The 21075-nt window shown below is 41.0% G+C and overlaps 1 protein-coding gene across 1 annotated transcript in view; it reads left to right on the forward strand.

Annotated features, from left to right (window-relative positions):
- The window catches only part of TBCD (tubulin folding cofactor D), a 117018-nt gene that overhangs the window by 3737 nt on the left and 92206 nt on the right, over window positions 1-21075 (forward strand). The window contains exons 5-13 of the mRNA XM_058852154.1: window positions 456-557; window positions 1524-1670; window positions 2522-2577; window positions 6256-6388; window positions 13678-13723; window positions 16357-16489; window positions 17611-17759; window positions 18544-18604; window positions 19100-19174. Of these exons, the coding sequence (XP_058708137.1) occupies window positions 456-557; window positions 1524-1670; window positions 2522-2577; window positions 6256-6388; window positions 13678-13723; window positions 16357-16489; window positions 17611-17759; window positions 18544-18604; window positions 19100-19174 (902 nt within the window). The remainder of the gene's footprint in view (window positions 1-455; window positions 558-1523; window positions 1671-2521; window positions 2578-6255; window positions 6389-13677; window positions 13724-16356; window positions 16490-17610; window positions 17760-18543; window positions 18605-19099; window positions 19175-21075) is intronic.

A 21075-nucleotide genomic window follows, 5' to 3' on the forward strand; every position in this document is an offset into this window, starting at 1 on the left:
GCTTATGTTATATAATGATCCAGATTAGGAAAAATCAAGGTCTGAATGCAAAAGAAATTGCAGACATAGAGATACTCAGTGATAAAACATGAGTTATAACATTGAAAAGTAAACTGTGATGAGCAATTAGATGAATGTGGAATTTATAGTCAAGCACAAGAAAATATTTTGGACACCCCATGGATGTGGTCCTGGGCACCCTGCTGGAGTGACCCTGCTTTACCAGGGGGGTTGGACTAGCCAGTCTCCAGATGTCCCTTGTTTTAAAGTTAATCATCATTTCATGAATTCTTAATAACTTTGTAAAAACACAAATATCACAGGGCATTTAAGACTTTAATTTCCATGCTTACTCTCCTTATGATGTGAGGATCCTAATCAAGAAATTCCTGCAAGGGTCTTTTCTTTCCCCTCAGTAGTGCTGGGTGATTGAATTCTGAAACTTTCTGCTTTAGGTGAGAGGGTACAAACGTTTCCTGTCACTGTTCCCTCATGAAGTCCGGGACCTGCAGCCTGTTTTGGATATGCTTGCAAAGCAGAACCCAAAAGACCCTGAGGTGAGGACTTGCTGTACTTTTTATTTATCTTTTATGTCTCCAGTGGAAAAAGCTGAAGGAAAAATTTGGAGAAAAGTATATAAAGCAGTGACAGACCCTGCCTGGTGTTAACACCTGGATTTGGTGTGAAAATCATCATTTTGTCACGGGAGAAATGCCCCCTCCCTAAGGAGAAGTCTTGGTTCTTTCATGGGATTTGCTCCAAGGATTTAGAAGCAGTGGCTGTAGAGGTGCAAGTAGGACCTTTAACCATTCATGTAAGGAGCAAAATGATTCTAACTTACAAGAGTAAGAAGAAGGGCAGTGAAAGGCAACCTTTAAAAGGAATAACTGAAAAATCATCCAGTCTGACTCAAGCATACTGTAGTTTATATTCTTATATTTTTAAATAAGGAAAAAGAAAAGAGAGCTGCTTAAGACAGATGAATTTTAAGAGGGATAATTATTAATTACAAGTAACAAAAATCATGGATTTGAAGACAATAATTATATTGCTGGTCTAAATTAAAGCTGTTTTTTTTTAATAAACATCAATTCTGCCATTTTGCTGCTGTAGGTGTACAGCTTTAAAGCTTGAAAAACTTTTTTCTTCTGAAGTTTCAGTAAACCCATGAAAGCAATACATAAGAAGTTAAGGAGAAAAACATTCTGTTATGTTTGTAAGTGGAGGCAGAGATAGGCCGAAGGAAGGAAAAAAACCAGGAAAATGGGAAGGTGCAGTTTTCCTTTGGGAAGGAAACAAGGATGCCTAGATTTCTGACTGGGGGGGAGGGTCCATTTATTTTGTCACAGTTTTGCTGTTTGGGATGGTTTGTAGTTCTATCTCCTCTGGAGTTGCAGTGCACTCACATTGAGAGTTTTCTCTCACTCATCTTTGAAAGTTCCTTGGAGCCAGGGGGTAGTGTGTGCTCTTGGCACTTCATGTTGCAGAAAATGAAGTAAAAACCCTTCGTTTTACCATTCCAGACTTGGGAAACTCGCTACATGCTGTTATTGTGGCTGTCCATGATCTGCCTGATCCCTTTTGATCTGGCCCGTTTTGATGGAAACCTCGTTTCTGTGGAAGGGCAGGCTCGGCAGCCAACGATGGATCGCATCCTGGAAATAGCAAAGGTGAGGAAAACACATCCTGTAATGCTTCCAGACCTGGGATATTTGGCACAGTCATTCACTACATGATAGATACTAATATATTCTCTATATTCGTCAATGATATTATTTTCTGCATATTATTTAAGCCTGTATTTTTGGGCTTAATTCTGGTGTCTAATCTGTAAAGAATTTTTTTGTACTTCTGGATCTTTACTCTGTTGTTTGCTGCTTTAGAGTCAGGTGAGACTGGAACTTGTCTCCCCTTATGTAATAAACCATTTTATCTGAGGTGAAGCCCTGCCTTTGAATATGTTAGAGGCTTTCAACACTTGAAAGTGCCAGAGAGCTTCTTCTGAAAACCAAGTCTGAGGATTTTTAGAGGAAATCAGTGTTTGATCACAGTGAGAACTTTGGAAGCTGTGACTCTGTGAGGACTTTTAAACCAATAGATGAAGTTCCAGTGGGTGTCAGCCCAGGTGGCTGACTTGTCATGCCTTTGAGATAAAAATAAACAACCTTCCCCACAGGTACCCAGCAGCTCAGGCTTTTGACACTCACAGCAGTAAGGGGCTTACTGCTTATAGGCCGATGTGTCTGTGAGTTAAGGCTTCAGGAAATAAACCTTCAGTAATAAACCTGCTTTGAAAAGCACACAAAGGGAGACTGCCTCAAATACAGTTTGTTAAATGGGAAAATGAACTTTCTACTATCTTTAAGCTCAGTTTGTAATCCTAATAATGACATAATGTGTGTAATCATTGTAATATTTTCATGTAAGTATTCAGTAGTTTATTATGTACAGAGTTGTTACATAGCTGGTTTTCTATCTCCATGTATGAATTCTTTTACAGTCAATTTTCTTTTCCCTTTAGTGTTACCTGGTTGTCGGTGACAAAGTTCAGGATGCAGCTGCTGTGCTGGTGTCCAAGTAAGTCTTTTTTGCATCTTGGCAGAAAGGCTCCCATTCCTCCTGCTGTTTCTTAATCTGATGTGTTGGGAGGGCTGGAAGTTGCCAGCTGTTTATGGGGTGTTACTGTTGCTTGAATTGGATACAGTAGTGATTGTTGGTAACACTGATTCCTCTGCACATCAAAATAAATTAAAGACCATAAGCAGGGATAATACACACATGTCTCTTATTTCAGTATCTATTCCAGTCCCCATTCCTGGATATTCTAGTGGAAGAGGTCTTCAGTCGGTTCAGTGATTTGGGTTTTTTTTCCTTTCTTTTTAAAGCAGTTTAAGTCCCGAATCTGCACTGCAGCCTGTGCTCAGCAGGGGGCGCTGCCCGCGCAGCTATGGCGCTGTCGCTGGAGGGACTTGGGGACAGGGGGACACGGGACATGGGGACGGGGGACACGGGACATGGGGACAGAGGGACACGGGAATGTAGAGGACGCAGTGGGACATGGGGGTAGTGGCACAGGGGGACATGGGGACAGAGGGACATGGGAATGAGGGGACACAGTGGGACATGGGGATAGAGGGACACGGGGATGGGGACAATGGCATGTGGGGTCAGCAGGACCTGGGAATGCAGGGATAAAGGGGATGGGGACAGAGGGGCAAGGGGACAGTGAGACATAGGAACAGAGGGACAAGGGGATATGGGGACTGTGGGACATGGGGACCTGGGAACATGGGGACAATGGGACATAGGGATGAGGGGACACAGTAGGACATGGGGACACAATGACATTGGGAGATGGGGGCAGTGGGTGTGGGAGAGTCACAGCTGTAACACCTGTGTTCATGTTCTCTATGTTAAGATGCACTAAATTGATGGGATTAATCAAAATAGTTGCTAAAAACAACATTTAGTAGAGCAGACCTTGTCTTTTTAGGAGGTAACTGTCTGTGTACTTACTTTAAAGTTATTCTGAGCTTCAGTCACAGGACTCAAGGCTTTAGAAATTTATATTTAGTGGATATAATGCTACGTGTCTGAATCTGATGGCAAATCACTTACTTGGTTTAGAATGTCCAGTGTCATGTGGAAAATTCATGAAGGACCTGAGACCAGACTCACAGTTCTCTGGTGACTCATCCTGTGCTTTTCTGGTTTATTCTGAAATGTATCAGAGCAAAATTCAAGAGACTGCATGAATTATTTGTGTAGTCTTGAATAAGTCTTGCCTGTTACATACTTATTTTGACACGGTTTGTCTCCTTATGCTTCCCTGTGAGGGTGGGGAGGTCCTGGCACAGGTTGCCCAGAGCAGCTGTGGCTGCCCCTGGATCCCTGGAAATGTTCAAGGCCAGGCTGCATGGGGCTTGGAGCAACCTGGGATAGTGGAAGGTGTCCCTGCCCATGGCAGGGGGTGGCACTGGATGAGCTTTAAGGTCCTTTTCAACCCAAACCATTCTATGATTGTATAATTCTGTGATCCTAATTAGTTTTTGCAGACATTTTGGAATCAATAATTAGAAATTGCTGATTATGTGTTTGTATGGGTAATCTGCCTTGTCACATGTTGACAGACACAGAGGATTTGAGATGACAGTGTGACACAGAGTGAATTATTCTTGAACATTCATATAGGCCTTCTTCACTTCCTAAAATCCCCAAAAGTACCCAAACTAACCAAGAGTAATAGATTATTGCAGGTACACCCAGTACTTGGAAGCCTTCTCAAGTAAGGGTGACAGTAATTTTAAAAGATTCTTTCATCACATTATGCTTAATTGAATTTGCACTTCAGCTGTACCTCCAGAGTGTCTGTAAAACTAAATTTTGAGTGGAAGCTTACATACAACAACTTTATTGATTGCAGCTTTGTGTTCAGCAGAGTTTTGTGCTCATGCAGTGCTCAGCCCTTGGTTTCAGGGGAATTTCACCAGTGCCCTGCACCCTGACACTGGGTCCTATACAGGCACCTTGTTAGTTGTCTTATCTTCTCTTCACCTCTGTTTATTGGCTGAATTAATTTTAATTAGGAGTATGTGTTCAGAACAAATATGGTAATAGAATACATTAAGCTGTGCAAGGCAATACTGGTACTGTATAGTGGATTTATAATTATTTAGTTTATTATGAAAACACCATTTTCAAAACAGCCTGGTGATTAAAAGACTTCACCAGAAATTAGAAGGCTGGCTCCAAGGCCTTTCCCTGTTTTCACATCCCCAAAGCCAGTTCTGAGCATAATCATTCTGAGATGAGGTCTCTGTGGCATCTCCCTGGAGCTGCACTGTTACTTGGGAGGGCAGGAGCACCAGCTGTCCTGGGACACATGGAGAGATGAGATACAGGAGCCTGACTCTGTAGCACACTCTGGAAACTCTGGGCCCTCGTTTGTGCTCTGAGGAATTTATGAATTTCAAGTGAATTGTAGAAATATCAGGATTCAAGACCTCCTGTTTTCCAAAGTAAGCTGCTTCTCACAGGGCAAAGGAGCTGGAATATATTCATGAATTCTCTTTTCTGCCTGCTTAGTGAGTGGTTGCAGTAGGAGGAGATGAGGCTGATCCTTATCCTGCTCTTAGTCTGGAGGTTAGGGCACTCCTCTGGGAAGGAAAGATTTAAACTCCTTGGGGCTGAGGAAGGGTCTAGGAACCAGCTCAGCCACTTCACAGGTCACTTCTCTGGTGTGTGCCCTGGGGCCAAGGGCAGCTTCATCCCTCAACCCAAAACAACCCTCCTGCAGCTCACCCCAAGCCCTCATTGTTCTGCTGCTGAGCCCCACGGGGACTGGCTGGGAAGCCAGTCCATCCCATCAGCTCACTGTTGGGGTGTTCTTTGTATTGAATATATTTAATACCCCATCAGTCAGCTCTTGGTGCTGTTCCCCAGTTATCTGTAGGTGCAGGAAGGATCCAGGTCCTGGCTCTGGGGCACATCCTCTTTGAATTCCGTCAGATGTGCTGGGTGGGCTTCCCCATGTGCCTCGTTTCCACTGGGTGTGTTGAGAACAAATACCTGAATCACTGCTGGAGCAGGACTGGATTTGTAGGTGCCAGGACACTGAAGTGATGCCCTGACTGCAGCTTGGCTGCTCAGGGGAGGGCTGAGAGTAGATTCATGGTAGTTTAACCATGATAAACCTCTTTTCCCTTTTCTAAGATGGCTAAAAACATGTCTCTTGACCCATCTGGTGTGTTAAATAACAGGTACTTGACCTTTTCAAACATCTGAAACCCAAACATAGCCCTGCTGGTTGCTTGTTCTGGGCCTGGCTGCAGACAGACAGTGTAAAAGGGACCCAGTGCTGACTTCCACTGATTTTCAGATTTGCAGAATGGCTGTTTTTGGTGAGAGAAGTGAAAAATCCTCCTATTTATTTCAGCTTTTTACTAATTCTAATAGAAATAACGTCTTGAAAGCTTTGGAAATTTTGTTGTTTTGCAATTAAGATAAGAAATTTCTAGTACCCAAGTTTTTAACTGTGTTTGAAGTGAAAGTGAAATTCCAGATTAGAGCCTTGCTCAGAAACAGATGGGCTAAACATAGGATGGTTTGGAGTGTTCTCACCCTCAGTGGTTTGGGGAAATAACACATTGAAGAATTGCTTCCAGGAAGTACAACCAGTTTGGATAGGAGGAAAGATTTGTTTTTCATTGGGTGGCATAAAGTCAGTGGCTGCAATGTTGTTTTTTTCTTTGACAGGTTTATTGTCCGCCCTGATGTCAGGCAAAGCAGGATGGCAGATTTCCTGGACTGGGTGCTCTCCATGTTATCCAAATCCTCCTCCCAGACCGTGGAGGGCACTGTCATTCTCAACGGCATGCTCCAGGCCCTGGTAAATACTGGTTTTCCCTTAAAAGATACACAGTTGGGTTTATTGCCATCCTCTTTTGTTACAGGAGGCCTTTGATAGCAAATGCAAAGAAGGGTTCCTGGCAATTAAAAAAGGAGAATTTCCTCCACAGCAGTTTAGACAATATAACTTCCCATGTATGTACATTTTCATTTTTTTGTCATCCCCAAATGATAGTAAAATTGCCAGTACAGATACTCATCAATAACTCTCCAAGTAGCAGTCATTTCAGTAGGTTTGGGTTTGTTTGCTAATCTGAGTGAATTTTTTGTTTAATGCCCTTTCCTTGTGAATTGATAATGGTGTGTGACTCGAAAGAGCTGAATTCTTAGTTTGGGTTTTAAAACAGACATACTGTGCATGGGAAAAAATCTGCAGTACCTGAACTGCTGTTCCAGGGCAGTGCTCCTCTTGTACATCCTAAGAAGGGCTATTTATAAAAGCTCTGTTGTAGTTTTACACCCTTAAAAGTGCTAGGGTGTGTTTTGAAATCCTGGGGTGACAGTTCTGGTGTCTGTGCCAGTTTTGATGTCCGAATATATTTGGGCAGAATGGAAGTGTTTGTGTGGGTGGAGGAGTTGTTCCTTCTTGGTTTGGTTGTTGACCAAGGCAGTGCAGGTGAAGACAGATCACGAGCCCTTGTGCAGTCTTTGCAGTTGCACAGGTTTGAGGATTTGCTGGTGTTTGTACAAGTTTTGATAATTTGCATAAATTTGCTGCTCTTTTTAACCAGTTGCTAAGAGGACTTGTGTGCTGTGTGGTACTAAACATCAAAGCAAAGGTCTGCAGCAAGTGTGTGGGGTGTGGGTTTTTTTGGTTGTTTCTTTTTCCTCTCCAGCTCTTCCAAATCAGAAGGGAGAAGAAATGATCTATATTTAGAATAACTGAGGACCTGCTGCTCAAGCAGGAGGAAGCGTTATTTGTGTGCATTGCAGCGTTTCAAAAGACAGAATGATGTTTCATCATTTTATTGTCAGATCTGGAAAGGGAGACTGCCTGTTTGCCATTCCCGGGGCATGATGAGACCTGCAGGATGTATAATGCATTAGTGTTTTGTCATAATTCCTTTGAGTTTGGCTTTGGCTCCATCCACCTGTTCATTAGTGCGCACTAAGCGAAACAGGTGAATACTCAACAAGTCGAATCGAAACCAGAATGTGATACAATAGACCTGGGAGCAGATCCTGCTGCTTTGCTTTTCTGTGACTTTTTTTTTTTTTTTACCTCTCCACAGCTCTTAACTCCTGTTCCAGTTGGTAGATATGAGCAGATTTGTAAATCCTTTTCTTGCATTTAGTCTTCAATTTCTCCTTTCAGTCACTACAATGAATTGTGTCATTAGGGAGTAAAGGTTTTCACAGTGGTATGTGTGCAGGTATGTGTGCGTGTAGGTGCTTAAGGGGAGCAGGAATTATTTATTTCAAGAGTTAAATGTTACAAATATTGTATTTATATATAATTACATGTATTCTTAATATTTTTATATTAAGAAGTCTGTCTCACACTTGTAGCAGCACTGTGTTGTCAAAAATACCAGCTGAAAATAGATGTTCAAAATAAATAAACACTTCTCTTTAACATACAAGATTCTAGCTTTATACAGTATATAATATATTCTATTTATTCTATAAATAATACAATCTATTTTAACATAACAAGTAACCACTAAATGTGTAATGCAGAGCACATCATCATGAGGGGCAACTGAAAGTTCTGGCAACAAGCTTAGAATTCTCTGCCCTTTGATTCCTCCAGCACTTTGTTACTTTAAGAGTCAGACAGCAGCTGCTTGGCCATCTCTCTGAGCAAGCAGGAGAAAAAAGACCATTTTTCAGTTTCTGGTCAGTACAGCAAGGTGGGTTTTGGGCTTGTGACAGGTTTTGGGAATGATGTAACCTGCCAGAGCAGGAATAAAAAGTCTCTCCACATCAGAGCGGGGTGGGGCTGCCCTGAACAGGGTGGGCTTTGTGCCTCTCATGGTCTGCATTTACTGAACGGCTCCAAGCGAGGCTGACGTGGAAAAATTGCTCAGAAAAGGCACGAAACTCCTGCATTTCAATGAACTGAAACTGCAAGTCAGGGACGCAGTGAGTAGTTGGCCGTGGCTGCACTTTGATCTGCCTCTTCGTGGCCGTGAGCCTGGCTGATCAGGTGTGTGCTGCTGTTTCATCTCACTCAGCGTTCTGTGCAGAACGAGTCCGGCCGTTCCGCGGCTCCTGTCGGAACACGCAGCCGGCGTTGCATATTGTAATTGCACTGGGGCCTTTGGCTCTCTGCTCCCTTCCACCTGTCCTCAGTAACTCTCCATTTCCCAATGGGGGGCACCAGCAGGCACCTCTGCTGACACCATTTCCAATTCAGTGTTCCAAACTGCCCTCCTTGGTTCAAACCTATGTTGTGCTATGGCTTTTAATTCGTTCTTGTGCTCCTGTTCTTTGGCATTTGAAGGACTGAAAATGTTGATTATTAAGAAATTGCTACTTCTTTATAACATTTGTTTACTTGAAGGAAACTTCTAGCCTATTTCAAGAATCTGCATTTTAAATTCTCTTGGTCTGGAGGTTTGCTTTTAAACCTGCCATTATATCAAACAGCTTTTTAGTTATCGCTGCAGGGCGCAGCACTCCCAGTTCTTGCGTGACAGAGATGTCATCACGTTGAGGTAGCCTTGGGCATTGAAACTTATTAAACCTTATTTGTTTTATAAGTGATTCAGTATACAAGTGTGAGTAATAATTAAAAAAAATAAAACGCCCTACACAGTGATCTGATGAAACTCGAGAGTCTTAAGAACGAGGCATTTCCCTGAGCTGTCTCTAATGCAAAGGTTATTTAGCAATAGCTACATGCTTATGTAAATTTGGCTCCAGGGAAGAAAGAACTCTCTAACTCCATTCTTTCAGACCCAGAGGCACAAAAATAGAATATTTCCAAATAGAATGTTTCCCAAGTCTCTGTATTTTTTGCATTCTCAAAGAATTGGCTGTATTAGGATTGTCTATTGGCATTATTTTTTTCAAAAGGGGCTTGTTGCTTAGTGGTTTGCTGATAAAGGTTCAGGAAAAGCAGTGTTGGTGAGAGATAAAAATGTTCTTATGTCTGCAGGTGCCAAGGGCACTGACTGCTTTCTGCTCATGCTATTTCTCTCCTGACTGTCACGGAGTATTTCTTCTAATGTGGCCTTGTCTGATCCTGCTGGGTTTTTCTCTTCTCACATGAAGTTTTGTGGTTCATTCAAGGTTCAGAAGTTCTGTTATCATAAAGCTGTTTATTTTTCTTGTTAGAGCGTAGATCTCAAGCTGCTAATTTTTTTTTCCTTCTGAGTATTTAAAATCCGTGGGTTTTGGTAGTCTCAAGATTGAAAGGAAATACTCTGTCAGCTCTCCATGTGTTAGTCTAAACATTTCAGATGTTCAGCTGATAAATAACAGGGATCACATGAAAGCTGCCATCACTGTGTTGGTGTCTGTCAGCGTTCGTGTCATGTTGATGCTCAACACCCAAGCACGTGTGGCCCACAGCAGGAATGCTGCTTGTGTGGAGGCACAGTAGGAACAAGGCCTTTAGCTAACCCATTTTACCATCAGCTGCATGTAGAATGCATTAAATACTCCCTCTTTCCAAGTGAACTGCAGTTCTGCCAGCATGTTCTCTCTCCCTGCCCCTGGCCGGGAGGCAGGGATGGTTGGTGGCATTCCCGGGGTGTTGTGTGGCTACCAGGGGGTGCTCCAGAGCAGCGCAAGGGATCATTTCCTGCTCTTCCCAACCAGGCTGGAATTATCCTCCCAGTCCTCCTCTTGGTTACAACCAGAGGGTAGATCCAGACTGGCGTCTCCTGCTCGGCAGGAAGATCCACTCACTCCCCACCAGCCAGGCCACCCCTCATGGTGATTTGTGTAGCTTGGGGAACAAGTCCTGGAGATGATCCCGACTGATAGATCTGCTGCAGGTCGGGCCCAAAGTGGGTTATGCAGACAATTGGCAGGTGTGGTGTCTCTACTGGGATTATTAAGAAACTGGGCTTTGTTTGCCTTGCCCTGTGCTGTTTCTAAAGCAGAACCAGACTTGACAGTCGTCATTGCTTGCACACCACTGATTTTCTCTAATTTGTAGGTGGCTTAATTATTTATAAGAGAGGGAGTCACATACTTTTCAACAGTTCAGCAGGTTGGGTAGGTTGGTGTGTGCTCTGTGTCCTCGTTAGGCGAGGAGCCCGTGGCGTAACTGCGACTGCCGGGATGCTCCGACAGGCAGGCTCCTCGTGCTCAGCACTGCTGACACCAAAATGCCTGTGCAGGTGGCAAACCAAGCTTATTAATTACTTTGTTTGTATCAGATTTTTGGAAATGGTGTGCCTTGGATATTTTTCTTCCTTCAAGGCAGGAAGTTTAAGCTGGGTACTGTAATGCTGATTTGCCCTTTTTGCTGATTTTTTTTTTTTCCTCATTATTTTAATTTATGTATCATGAGCATTTCTTTTTTAGGATGACTCCTGTAACCTCCAGCTTTACAGAATTTTTCTGAAGGAGTAACTTTGCTGTATATGCCTGACTGACTGTTCGTAGCATGTGCTGAAAGAAAATATTTTTTCTGCTTTCCCAAAAGCCAGCATTGGTTAAAGTGTTCCTTTATTTCCTTTGGGAAAAATGTATCTATTACACTCAAAAGTTTTAGGGATTTGGACTTGGAGATGCTTTTGCATGCTTTGACTCGTAAATAAATAAATAGCAAACTTTTTGTCTTCTCCACACTCAGATAAAAACCCCAGACACTGTATTTCCTGCTGTGTTGAATATTTGAAGAGTAGTTCTCAACAGTTTGGCTGTTACTTATTTACTTCTGTAAAATTTATTTTAAAAATGGCTATTAAACTTCTCTGGCACAGAGAAATACCCAATGTATCACTTGTAGAACTGCTCCAAGGTTGTATCTGACCCCCAGTGCACCTCAGTGGCTGCAGAAAGAGCTTTCTTCCCATTCAGATATTTGGCATTTCCAGCTGTGGGTAACATATTTTATTGATCAAAAGTCATATTAATATTATGGCCCTTTAAAAAATGTTTAGTTATTAATTCAAATTAATAATTTTTTATTAATTAGCTATGGTGTCCTTTGGGCAATTTTTACTTCCCCTAAAAATTCATATTGATAAAATTCCTTAATCCAAATCTCAGTTGATATATAGCTGTTGCCACAATGATTTTATTACAAAATGTAAATTATAAATCCCCGTAGTAGGAGTAGATGTTGTGTGTTGTGTAAATTTAAGTTTTAGTGAAACTGCTGTAGGGAGATGATGTGTTTCACTTTTTTGTTCAGAAAATAATAGAAATGGTTGTGAAATGGAATCTGCCGAGGTTGCTGTTCTAAACTGATTCATAGGTGTGTGAGGAAAAGAATACAAAAAAAATACTGTGCAGTACTTGAATTTTTCTCATTTCCTGCTTGTGTGTTGGTTGATTCCTTTCCACATCTCAGAGGTGGCACCTTCCAGTTGTGTTGTTCCTGAGGAGTCAGAACTTAATTCAGACTTGGACTCAAAGCTGAGAAAACACATGGATAAGCTTGGAGACAGGTGCCAGAATTTAGGAACTACAGACTGAAAATGGGTTGGTGTTTTGAGGATTCTGTTCCACCTCCCCAGCAGTGTGCTGAGGGCACACATCCAAAGGTGTTTGTCCAGGAGCATTCCCAAGGATCTGTTAAAAAGCTGTTACCTTATCACTGCTGGAGGAATTATACTGTGTTTTGTTCCAATATGCTTGAATATGATGATGATGATGATGATAATAATAATAATAATAATAATAATAATAATTTAGAGGCAGCCTGTGTGTACCTTAAAAACAGTGTTTGCTGTTAAGTTAGGCAGAAGGGAGGAGGAGTTGTGAGGATGCAGGGAAGGAGTTGTGAGGATGCAGGGAAGGAGTTGTGAGGATGCAGGGAAGGAGTTGTGAGGATGCAGGGAAGGAGTTGTGAGGATGCAGGGAAGGAGTTGTGAGGATGCAGGGATGCTGCCCTGTCTCCAGCATCCACAGGAAGGTGTGTGGAGAAATGAGTGATGGGGTTTTGAAGCAGAACACAGGCACAAAGTGATGAAATGAGTTTCTGCATGTTTCAACAAAGATAGAAAAATTTTAAAGGAGCTCTAGGTTTGTTATACCAAAGATTCAAAGGTCCTCTGATGTATTTTTTTGGACTTTTTAGTACAAGCAGAGTTTTGTTGGTATGTCAGTGAGAATTTTTTGTACTGTTTTTAATACTGACTTCAGATATTGCTAAAAGCTATACCAATTTATACATTTAAAGTGATATTTATTTCTATTGGCTGGGCCTGAAGTCATTCTATTGCATTGCTGCTTTATAAATGTCATTTTTAAGGGAACCCTCACGTTTGCCTGCATTAAAATCTCAGATACTTTGATATATAGTATCAATTCCCATATATAGCCTGAAGTGGACTGATCAGCAGTGTTAATTTAGGAGCCTGAAATGCAATTTAGTAACAAATCAAAACAGGCTGGGCACACAGCCCCAAGGTGTTTTTCTTGCCTCTGCTGCTCACAGCCACGCCTGCAGCGCGGGAGGCATGTGTGTGTGTTTGGTATGTGTGAGAAAGTACCTCTTTTTAGGGGAAGTCTGTTCTTGTTTAACTCCCAGGCATATTTATTGAGGAAGATTTTGCTCTGCTGAGTGCCAGAGCAAGGACAAACAAGTGCCTGGCCAGAGTTTTGATGCATGGGGAGCTGAGGAAGCTTTTAATGTGTAACGTGTTCTGTCAGGTGTTAATAGTCCCTTTGTCTCCCTGCAGTGCTGGGGCTTAATCTCACTGGGATATTTAGCTGCAGATAAAATTCCCTGGGCACAGCAATTGCAGCTGGCCTGCTGGAGGAGTATTAGCAGGTGTCTGTAGGTGGTTTTGTCTCTCACAGGCTGTGGTTGCAGCACACTGAGCTCCTGTGACCCAGCACTGAGCTTGAGGGGTCAGGGACCTGAGCTGGCCCAAAACTGATGACCTTTTCCTCTTCTCATTTTTTCTGTTTTGTTTTGGTTTTTTTTTTCCATTTTCTCTTGAGTGTTTTTTGGCCACCTCAGTCCCCTGAGCAATTACCAAGAGCTGCACCCTGAGACTCTTCCTTTCACGCTATTTAAATCAGCAAACACTACACTTTATTGTAAGAACATTAAAAATATTTTAGGGCTAAGTGCTTGATATATTGTGTTATAGAATCTCTGTATTCTCATGTCTGTGTTCCCTATTTTCATTGTAGGCACAGCTGTTTAAACATGGCAAGAGAGAAGACTGTTTACCATATGGTAAGTTTGTCATAGCCTGGGTTCCGTTTTTCAAGCCATTGCAGTAGAAAAAGGAAAGGAAAATCAACCTGGTGACAAGTGGTACTGTGAGGAGTGAAATCCACAGGGCAGTGATAAAGCAGGGAAAATGAGGGGAGGAGAAGCAGAAATGACTGTGAGGGAGGAGCAGATGCCACCAGGGAATGTTGTGTTGGAACAGCACATCAGAGGATTTGGCAGGACATCACACTGGCCATTGCTGTAATACAGGAGCTGAACACAGAGCACAGAAAGTGTTATATGTGGAAAATATTTGTTTGAAATTCAGTTGAGCCTAAACTGGTTTTGTACATATTAATAGTGGAAGTTTTGCAGAGACACTTCAAGTACAGGATTTAAGAAAACCCAAGTTTTAAGAACCAACTGTGTACAGGACACAGCTGGACTCATGTTGGGATAATGTTGGAATAAGAGAAGTTTTTTAGTGAAAAGAGATTATACTGGGTGCACTATGGGATAGACAGGAAGCCAAAAAGAGAGTATGGAGATTTCTGAATAGTGTAGCTTCATTTTGGAATTATGTTTGTCTTGGGGTGAATCTTGAAATATGATCAGTCTGCAGTGTGATCTTGGGCCTTATTGATAGCAATAAAGGGAGGCAGGGAAAGATGATGGCTAATCCCAAAGCACTACAGGAGACCTCTCAGTTTTGTGGAGCTTATCCAAGTACCAGAAATGGGGTTTGTACTGTTCACAGGAACCAAGCAGGGATATATACTCACTTCAGATTGTTTGTGATTTCACTTATGGAATTATTTTGGCCCTTAGAAAAAGATTTTTATTTTTCTGGTGCTGGAGTCTCATTCTCCCAGTTCCTAAGGCTGAGATGCAGACACTTCCTTAGAAAATGCCTGAGAGATGGGTAATGATGGAGATAAGATAGTGAAGACAAACAGCATGGAATGACACAGGTGCAAATACTGGGAATGCCATTGCACAGGAATAACAGAATCCACTGGGGAAGGTGCCAGAGAAGCAGAAAAATAAACAGGCTGGGAAAATGACAGTGTAATAGAAAATGACAGAATTTAGAAACTACCACTGTATAGCAGAATAATCTGTGGAAGGAGCATATTGAGCTCACAGCATTAACCCTGCTGGTAAAATCAGAAGCTTTGGCTCATGGCATAGAAAGAATAGTAAATAGTTATGAGTCTGGTAATAAGAGAAAAATCAGGGGCATATGAACGAGTGAATTTGCCCTAGAAAATCTAGAATGCTGACAGCTGAGAAGCAGATATTTAGATGGGAACTGTTCAGGAAAGAAAATGTGAGAGACAGAAAGTATCTAAGATTTTTAATTATAACAGATCTGAGGATGAAATAGGAAAAAAAAAATAGGCAAATGTCAAAGCAAGATCCTGTTTGAAGTCACTTGTGACATAGAAGTTGAATTAAAAACAAACACTAGCCCTGGAGTAATTTACATGGGTCTGTAGATATTTTTGTGATTCAAGAGCTGGCAGAACTTGGAAGAGGCCTTTATTTATATATTCTTAATTTATTTTCTGTCTGAGAAGGATGATGTTTCTGCAGCCTCTTCCTCATAAACTATCAGTCTCTTGGGCTTTTCTAACTGCAAAAAATCCAGGTTGCTGGAAGGTATTGAAGTAATAATAATCATCGCTGGCTTGTTGTCTGCATGGATTGTTTCATTTGTATTTGAGTACATCAAGATGCATCACCAGCCCTTTTAAAGGCTTGAGGAGATTTGTAAGTTGTGTCTTACAGTCTCAGACTTTGAAATAATTGTGTTTTCTTTGATCTCTCTGTATTTTGAACCCCCTGATATGAGACTGGGGAAGGAGGTTGCAGAGCATTTGGTTGCTGTGGTTCCATCTGAAGCACGGTGGCTCTTTCAAAACCTGAGTCATTAGTCTCCATTAGCTAATGGTCAGCTTCTGAAGAATTATTTTCACCCTAATGAGACTGCAGAAGGGCTTTCTTATTTGTAGCAGCCATGGCTTCCTTGTGAAAATTTTGAATCCTGGAACTTTATTCTCATTAACCCAAGATTCTCCTTTCTCTGTGTTTTTTTAACTTGCTGGACAAATAACTTTGTTGCCTTTGATGTTCCCAAATGAGAGGTTTCGTGGCTGATTGTTTACACATCCACAGTATTTCTCATGTCTAAATGTTTCTGGACATCCATCATCATTAACATTTTGGTGTCAGGATTTGATGCTGCCTAAATGAAGAAAGGGAAAGCTTCTGCAGTGTGCAGGAAATCTTCTGAGTAAATGAATTACATTTTCTAGCTTCTGGTTCTGTTAGATTGCTAAAAATTCTCAGACCCTGAAAAACATTTGGATGTGTTGCTTCCAGTGAGAATCAGAGGCATAAATCCTCTGAGAATGTAAATTATAATTTTCATAATCAAAAGTAATCTTAAATCCATCTGCCCTGTTTGGGCAGGGAGGGATATTGCCATTATTTGACCAGTGTCATCCACTACAAAGTAGGTAATTGGGCATTTGTATTTCAGTAATGCCTTTAAAAATATAAATCTCCTAAAAAATGTTCTAAACTTGAAAATGTTCATACCAAGGTGTTTTTAAAAGCAGTTTTTCTGGTGTGTTTGTTTTCTTTTACAGCTGCTACTGTTCTCGAGTGTCTTGATAACTGCAAGCTGTCAGAAAACAGTGAGATGGTTCTGCGTAAGCTGGGCATGAAACTGGTCCAGCGACTTGGACTGACTTTTGTGAAACCAAAGGTAGCAAAGTGGAGGTCAGTTTAAAGTTAAAAAAGGAAAATCCAAAAGCACAAAACTCACTACAAATATATAAATCCATACATTTGCTTTCTGCCCCTCTTAACCTTCCCTTAAAGAAAAAGAAATCCCTGTGGGAATGAGCATACTCTCCATTTGCATTATTTGGGAAAAGGAGGATTCTTCCACTGCATTTAGTTTCCTGTGGTTTTTTTCAATTTTGGTACATAAGTGAGTGCTGGGAGAAGCCAAATCTGACTTTGCACATTGCACAAGCAGAAGCCTGTTCCTATATAATGCATAACTCACTAAATATGGGAAGACAGCGACCTTTGTTCCTGAAGCTGATTTAGTACAATTTTGTAAGCGTGAACATAACTTTTTCCATTACCTGGTCCTACCCTGATTCGATAGAAAGTTCACAGGGGAAAAGTGGTTTGCAATCCCGCTCTGGTTTTGCATATTAGTCAGGTTTTGGTGTCTGGTTTTACGTACTGCCAGAGGGCAAACTCTTTTTTAGATTTCTCGCACTGATATTTTAAAATTGCAGGCTCCCTTGGTGACTATTTTTATTGTATTTATTTTACCGGCTTTTGAGAACATCCTTAGGCATAGAAAATTCTTTTTAGGTGGAGAGTGTACCTTGCCCGATGGCAAAAGTCAGTTTAGCATGTAAAGTCTATCTTTTGTAAGAATGCATCTACACCACGGGCTAAATATTCGAGTACAGCTCGGTCAGAAAGTACTAAGCTGGCTTTGAGATTTAAAAAGCAATTTTTAATAAGCTGATTTTATTATTTTTTTTTTTTATTATTTATTTTTTTTAGTTTCTGGAGAGACTTTTGGGGCATGGGAATTTTGTCTCTCTTTGTTGTTAGCAGTGGAAAATAGGTTATAGTGAAACAGGAAAGGGAGGGATAATGAAAAGGAACTATTTGAATAGTCTGGCTCTTCTCACTTTGGAAAATAGACAACTGGGTCAGGAGCAGGGAGAATGGGATATTTCTCCCTTTCCTTAAAGCAGCCACTAAATAACTGGAGAGTTGTGCCCTGGGAGGGGCAGGAAGGTGGCAGACAGACTTTGTGGCAGCTGGAAGTTCAATCACAGAAATCACTGAAGTGTGTGTTTGCTGTGCAGGTACCAGCGTGGCCGTCGCTCTCTGGCTGCCAACCTGCAGGCTCAAGGGGCAGCTGTGCAGAACCAAAAGAGAGAAGTTGCTGCTGCTGAAGCTGATGATGATGATGATGAGGAATATGACATTCCAGGAGAGATTGAAAACGTTGTAGGTGTGTTAAAGCTGGAGAGAAGTTGTTGCAACGTTGCAAATTAAACATATGTTGGAAAACAATCTGCTTGGGGCTAAAAAAGTCATGTGGGTATCTCTGCTAGTGTGAGCAGCTGGAGAGACTCTAAAACTTCAATCTGTGCAGCTGATTAAAATAGATGGTGTTTTGTCAAATGGTTTGGATTTCAGCATCTCCATCAGAAACTCAATACTGGAACATTTGTTGTGGAGATGGCCATGGCGGTATAAACATACTGAAATATATTCTACCAGTTTTATCCAGTTATATAAAAGAGATGCCCTGATGGAAGGGTGAATTCAAATTTATAATGAAATACACAACAAAAAAATAAGTCACATGAAAGCTAAAGAATTATGGTTTAATATTTAGACTGTGCTAGTATCAAAGGAACAGCATTTGTTTCTTAATATGCAGTTGTACAGCATGTCCTCTGCTAGCTGACTAATGGATATTCTGTAAATAAATAGGCAAAAATTGCATCAGAAGACTTTTATAACTGAATAATCTAATGAACCTCTACAAAAAGCACTATGACCTCCATTTTGAATCTTTTACAGCACTTAAAATTTCAATCTCTTTTTTCATAAACAATTCTGACATATTTCTTCTTTTTTAATTTCAAGTCATACTTGTATGATAAATAGAATAAATGTAGATGCAAGGATTTTTATACAAAGAGGCAAATGAATTTTGAACATCTTAAGAAATTTTTCTCTTGTTAAATAAAAATAATCTCTTTTTTAAAAAATAATATTATTTGCAGAACAATTGTTGGTTGGCCTGAAAGACAAAGACACCATCGTCAGGTGGTCTGCAGCCAAAGGGTGAGTCTGGTGTGGTGGCTCTGGTAAGCTGTAAACAGTACAGAAATACAGTGTAATCCATGATTGATAATTTGGGTGTATTGCCAATATTTGCTGTTACTGCAAATGGCTTTAGCACAGCCTGTGGTGGGTGGGTCCCCAGACACATTTCTCTCTTTAGCTGGTGAAAACTCAGGTCAGTTTTCAGGTAATTTCAGGTGGATTTGGAAATAGTCATTCTGGGTGGGACAAGATTTGAAGGGTGCAAAGAAACGTTGCTTCAAAATGCTTTTTTTCCTCTTTCTTTTTTAAAATGCATTTCTGTGGAAGGTTCACTGCTTTGTAGTTTTTTTTAAAGTTTGAGAATGTTGTTTAAGGGTACCAGTCTTAGGGCAGTGGGGTGGCACCTTGAAGTCAGGAAGATTCCAGTAACTAATTTTTTTTTCTATAATCTAAATCAATAATAAATAGTACTAGTGATCCATTGTATGCCTTTTTTTTCTTCTTCTTCTGTAGAATTGGGAGAATAACTGGAAGACTTCCAAAAGAATTAGCAGATGATGTGATTGGGTCTCTGTTGGACTGTTTTAGGTAAAAATCTTATTTCACACATTACACACGTCTAAAATGTCTGCTTGTGGAATGGGGGGACAACAGTTAGGAAGAAAAAAAATCTGAATCTAAAAATCTATAAATTTTCTTGCTGTTCTTCTCCCAGACTTCAAAATCTTTGAAGACACAGATGGGTTAAAGGTATTCAATAAGTAAATTATTTCTGATCCATCCTCTTGACCCCATACTAAGATAATGTGCAAGGACTGAAGCTGAACTTAAGAAAGATAAAAAAATGCTCAGTAACTTGCTACTTTAGAGATTCCTGGTGTGCTCAAGACTCATGTCTTGAGTGTAGTGTCCATCCTTAGAAACCCAATAGAACTGGAGATTATGTTCTGAGGTTCACCAGAGGTGAGACTCAATCTCTGTGTGAGGGGAGGCTGAAACATGTAGGGAGAGTGAGGAATAAATAGGATATAATAGAGATTTATGCACTTGGGAATGGTGTGGATGTGATTGCCCTCTAGTTTTTTTGTACTAGAAGCAAACTCAAACCTCAGGTGGCAGGTTTAGAATAGAGATAGAGTGATATTATTCACACAGTTAAACTGTAAGAACTTCTTTACCATAGCACCTGGTGGATGCTGAGAATATTTATCTGAACAAAAAGTGTGCTGCTTGTCTGCAAACTTCTCCATGATCTGCCAGAGTTTGGAAGGATTTTGTAGAGTGTTGCAGTGTGCTGGTTCTTTAACTCTGGCTAAGGGTTCTGCTGTTGGCTGTGTCAGACAGGATTTGGGGCTGCTGGAAACTCCAGTTGGGGCACACAGAGCTGTGGGATGTTCTTTTGGTGCACTTTAACTTTGGATGTCATGGCTTTGCATTCATGTAGAGCATGTTAAGGACAAAACCATTAAACAAGTATCACGTGCTTTTGTTTAATACCAAATTGCTCATCACGCCTGCATTGAGTACCTGAAATCTAAACGAGTGGTTTAGAGCAAGCCAATAACAAGAGGAGTTTCTTTATTGGCAAGAAATGCTGGTCATTGTGCAGTTTGTCTCTCAGATGTCCCTAGTTTTAAAAAATATTTGCACATTGATTGTGAGTACAAATTAAGGATGCCAGCTCAAAGGATAACACATTAGAAAAAAAGAATAGTATGAAGTCTGAAAGACTTGCAAGGAAAGTATCCACTTAGATGATCCCTTCACTGTGTTACTGTGATTAATTTAAGAGGTGCTGCTGATCTCAATTATCCCTGGAGCTTCAAAGACCTATACTCACTGTGTTTTCTTTCCTTGTTTTTCAAGTCACAGGGATGAGTAATTCAGCTAGTAATTGAGTGACCTGCTTTCTTCAGAAACACCTGGGAACAAATGTAGGCAAGGACAGAGAGAACCTCTGTTGGATTCTGTGCACTAAATATCTAGTGACCAAAATAGGAATAAATCAGTTGCTCATCACAGGCACTCTGTTACACCTCTGGGAATAAAAAGAAAGGATTTGTTATATGTAGACATACCAAAAGACAAGAGTCAGGGAAGAAATAAGTGATGATTTGTCACAGTGTACTGAGATTGTCAGCACAGTTCCACTGGGGTATGAGCCTTGTGTTGTTCAACATACACATAAAGAATCCTGGAAAAAAGGGGAATGAGGGGCTGAGGAAACCAGCTGATGTTTAAAGTTGATTTAATGTAGTGAGAGCTAAAAGTGACAGAAAGAAAAGTGTTACAGGAGCCCAAGTGAAGTAATAAGACAGTAAATGTCATATAAAATATAATGTCTAATGCATGTAAACTGATGTACTTGGGGCAAAATGCTGCTCACTGTCAAACCCATGAAGCCACTGATCTGTCAGAGTGTGGCAGGGGAGTGCTCAGCAGCTGGCAGGGAAAACAAGACAAACGTGATGTTGGAAATTATTAGGAAA

The sequence above is a fragment of the Poecile atricapillus genome, chromosome 17, assembly GCF_030490865.1.
Source record: "Poecile atricapillus isolate bPoeAtr1 chromosome 17, bPoeAtr1.hap1, whole genome shotgun sequence".
Lineage (NCBI taxonomy): Eukaryota > Metazoa > Chordata > Aves > Passeriformes > Paridae > Poecile > Poecile atricapillus.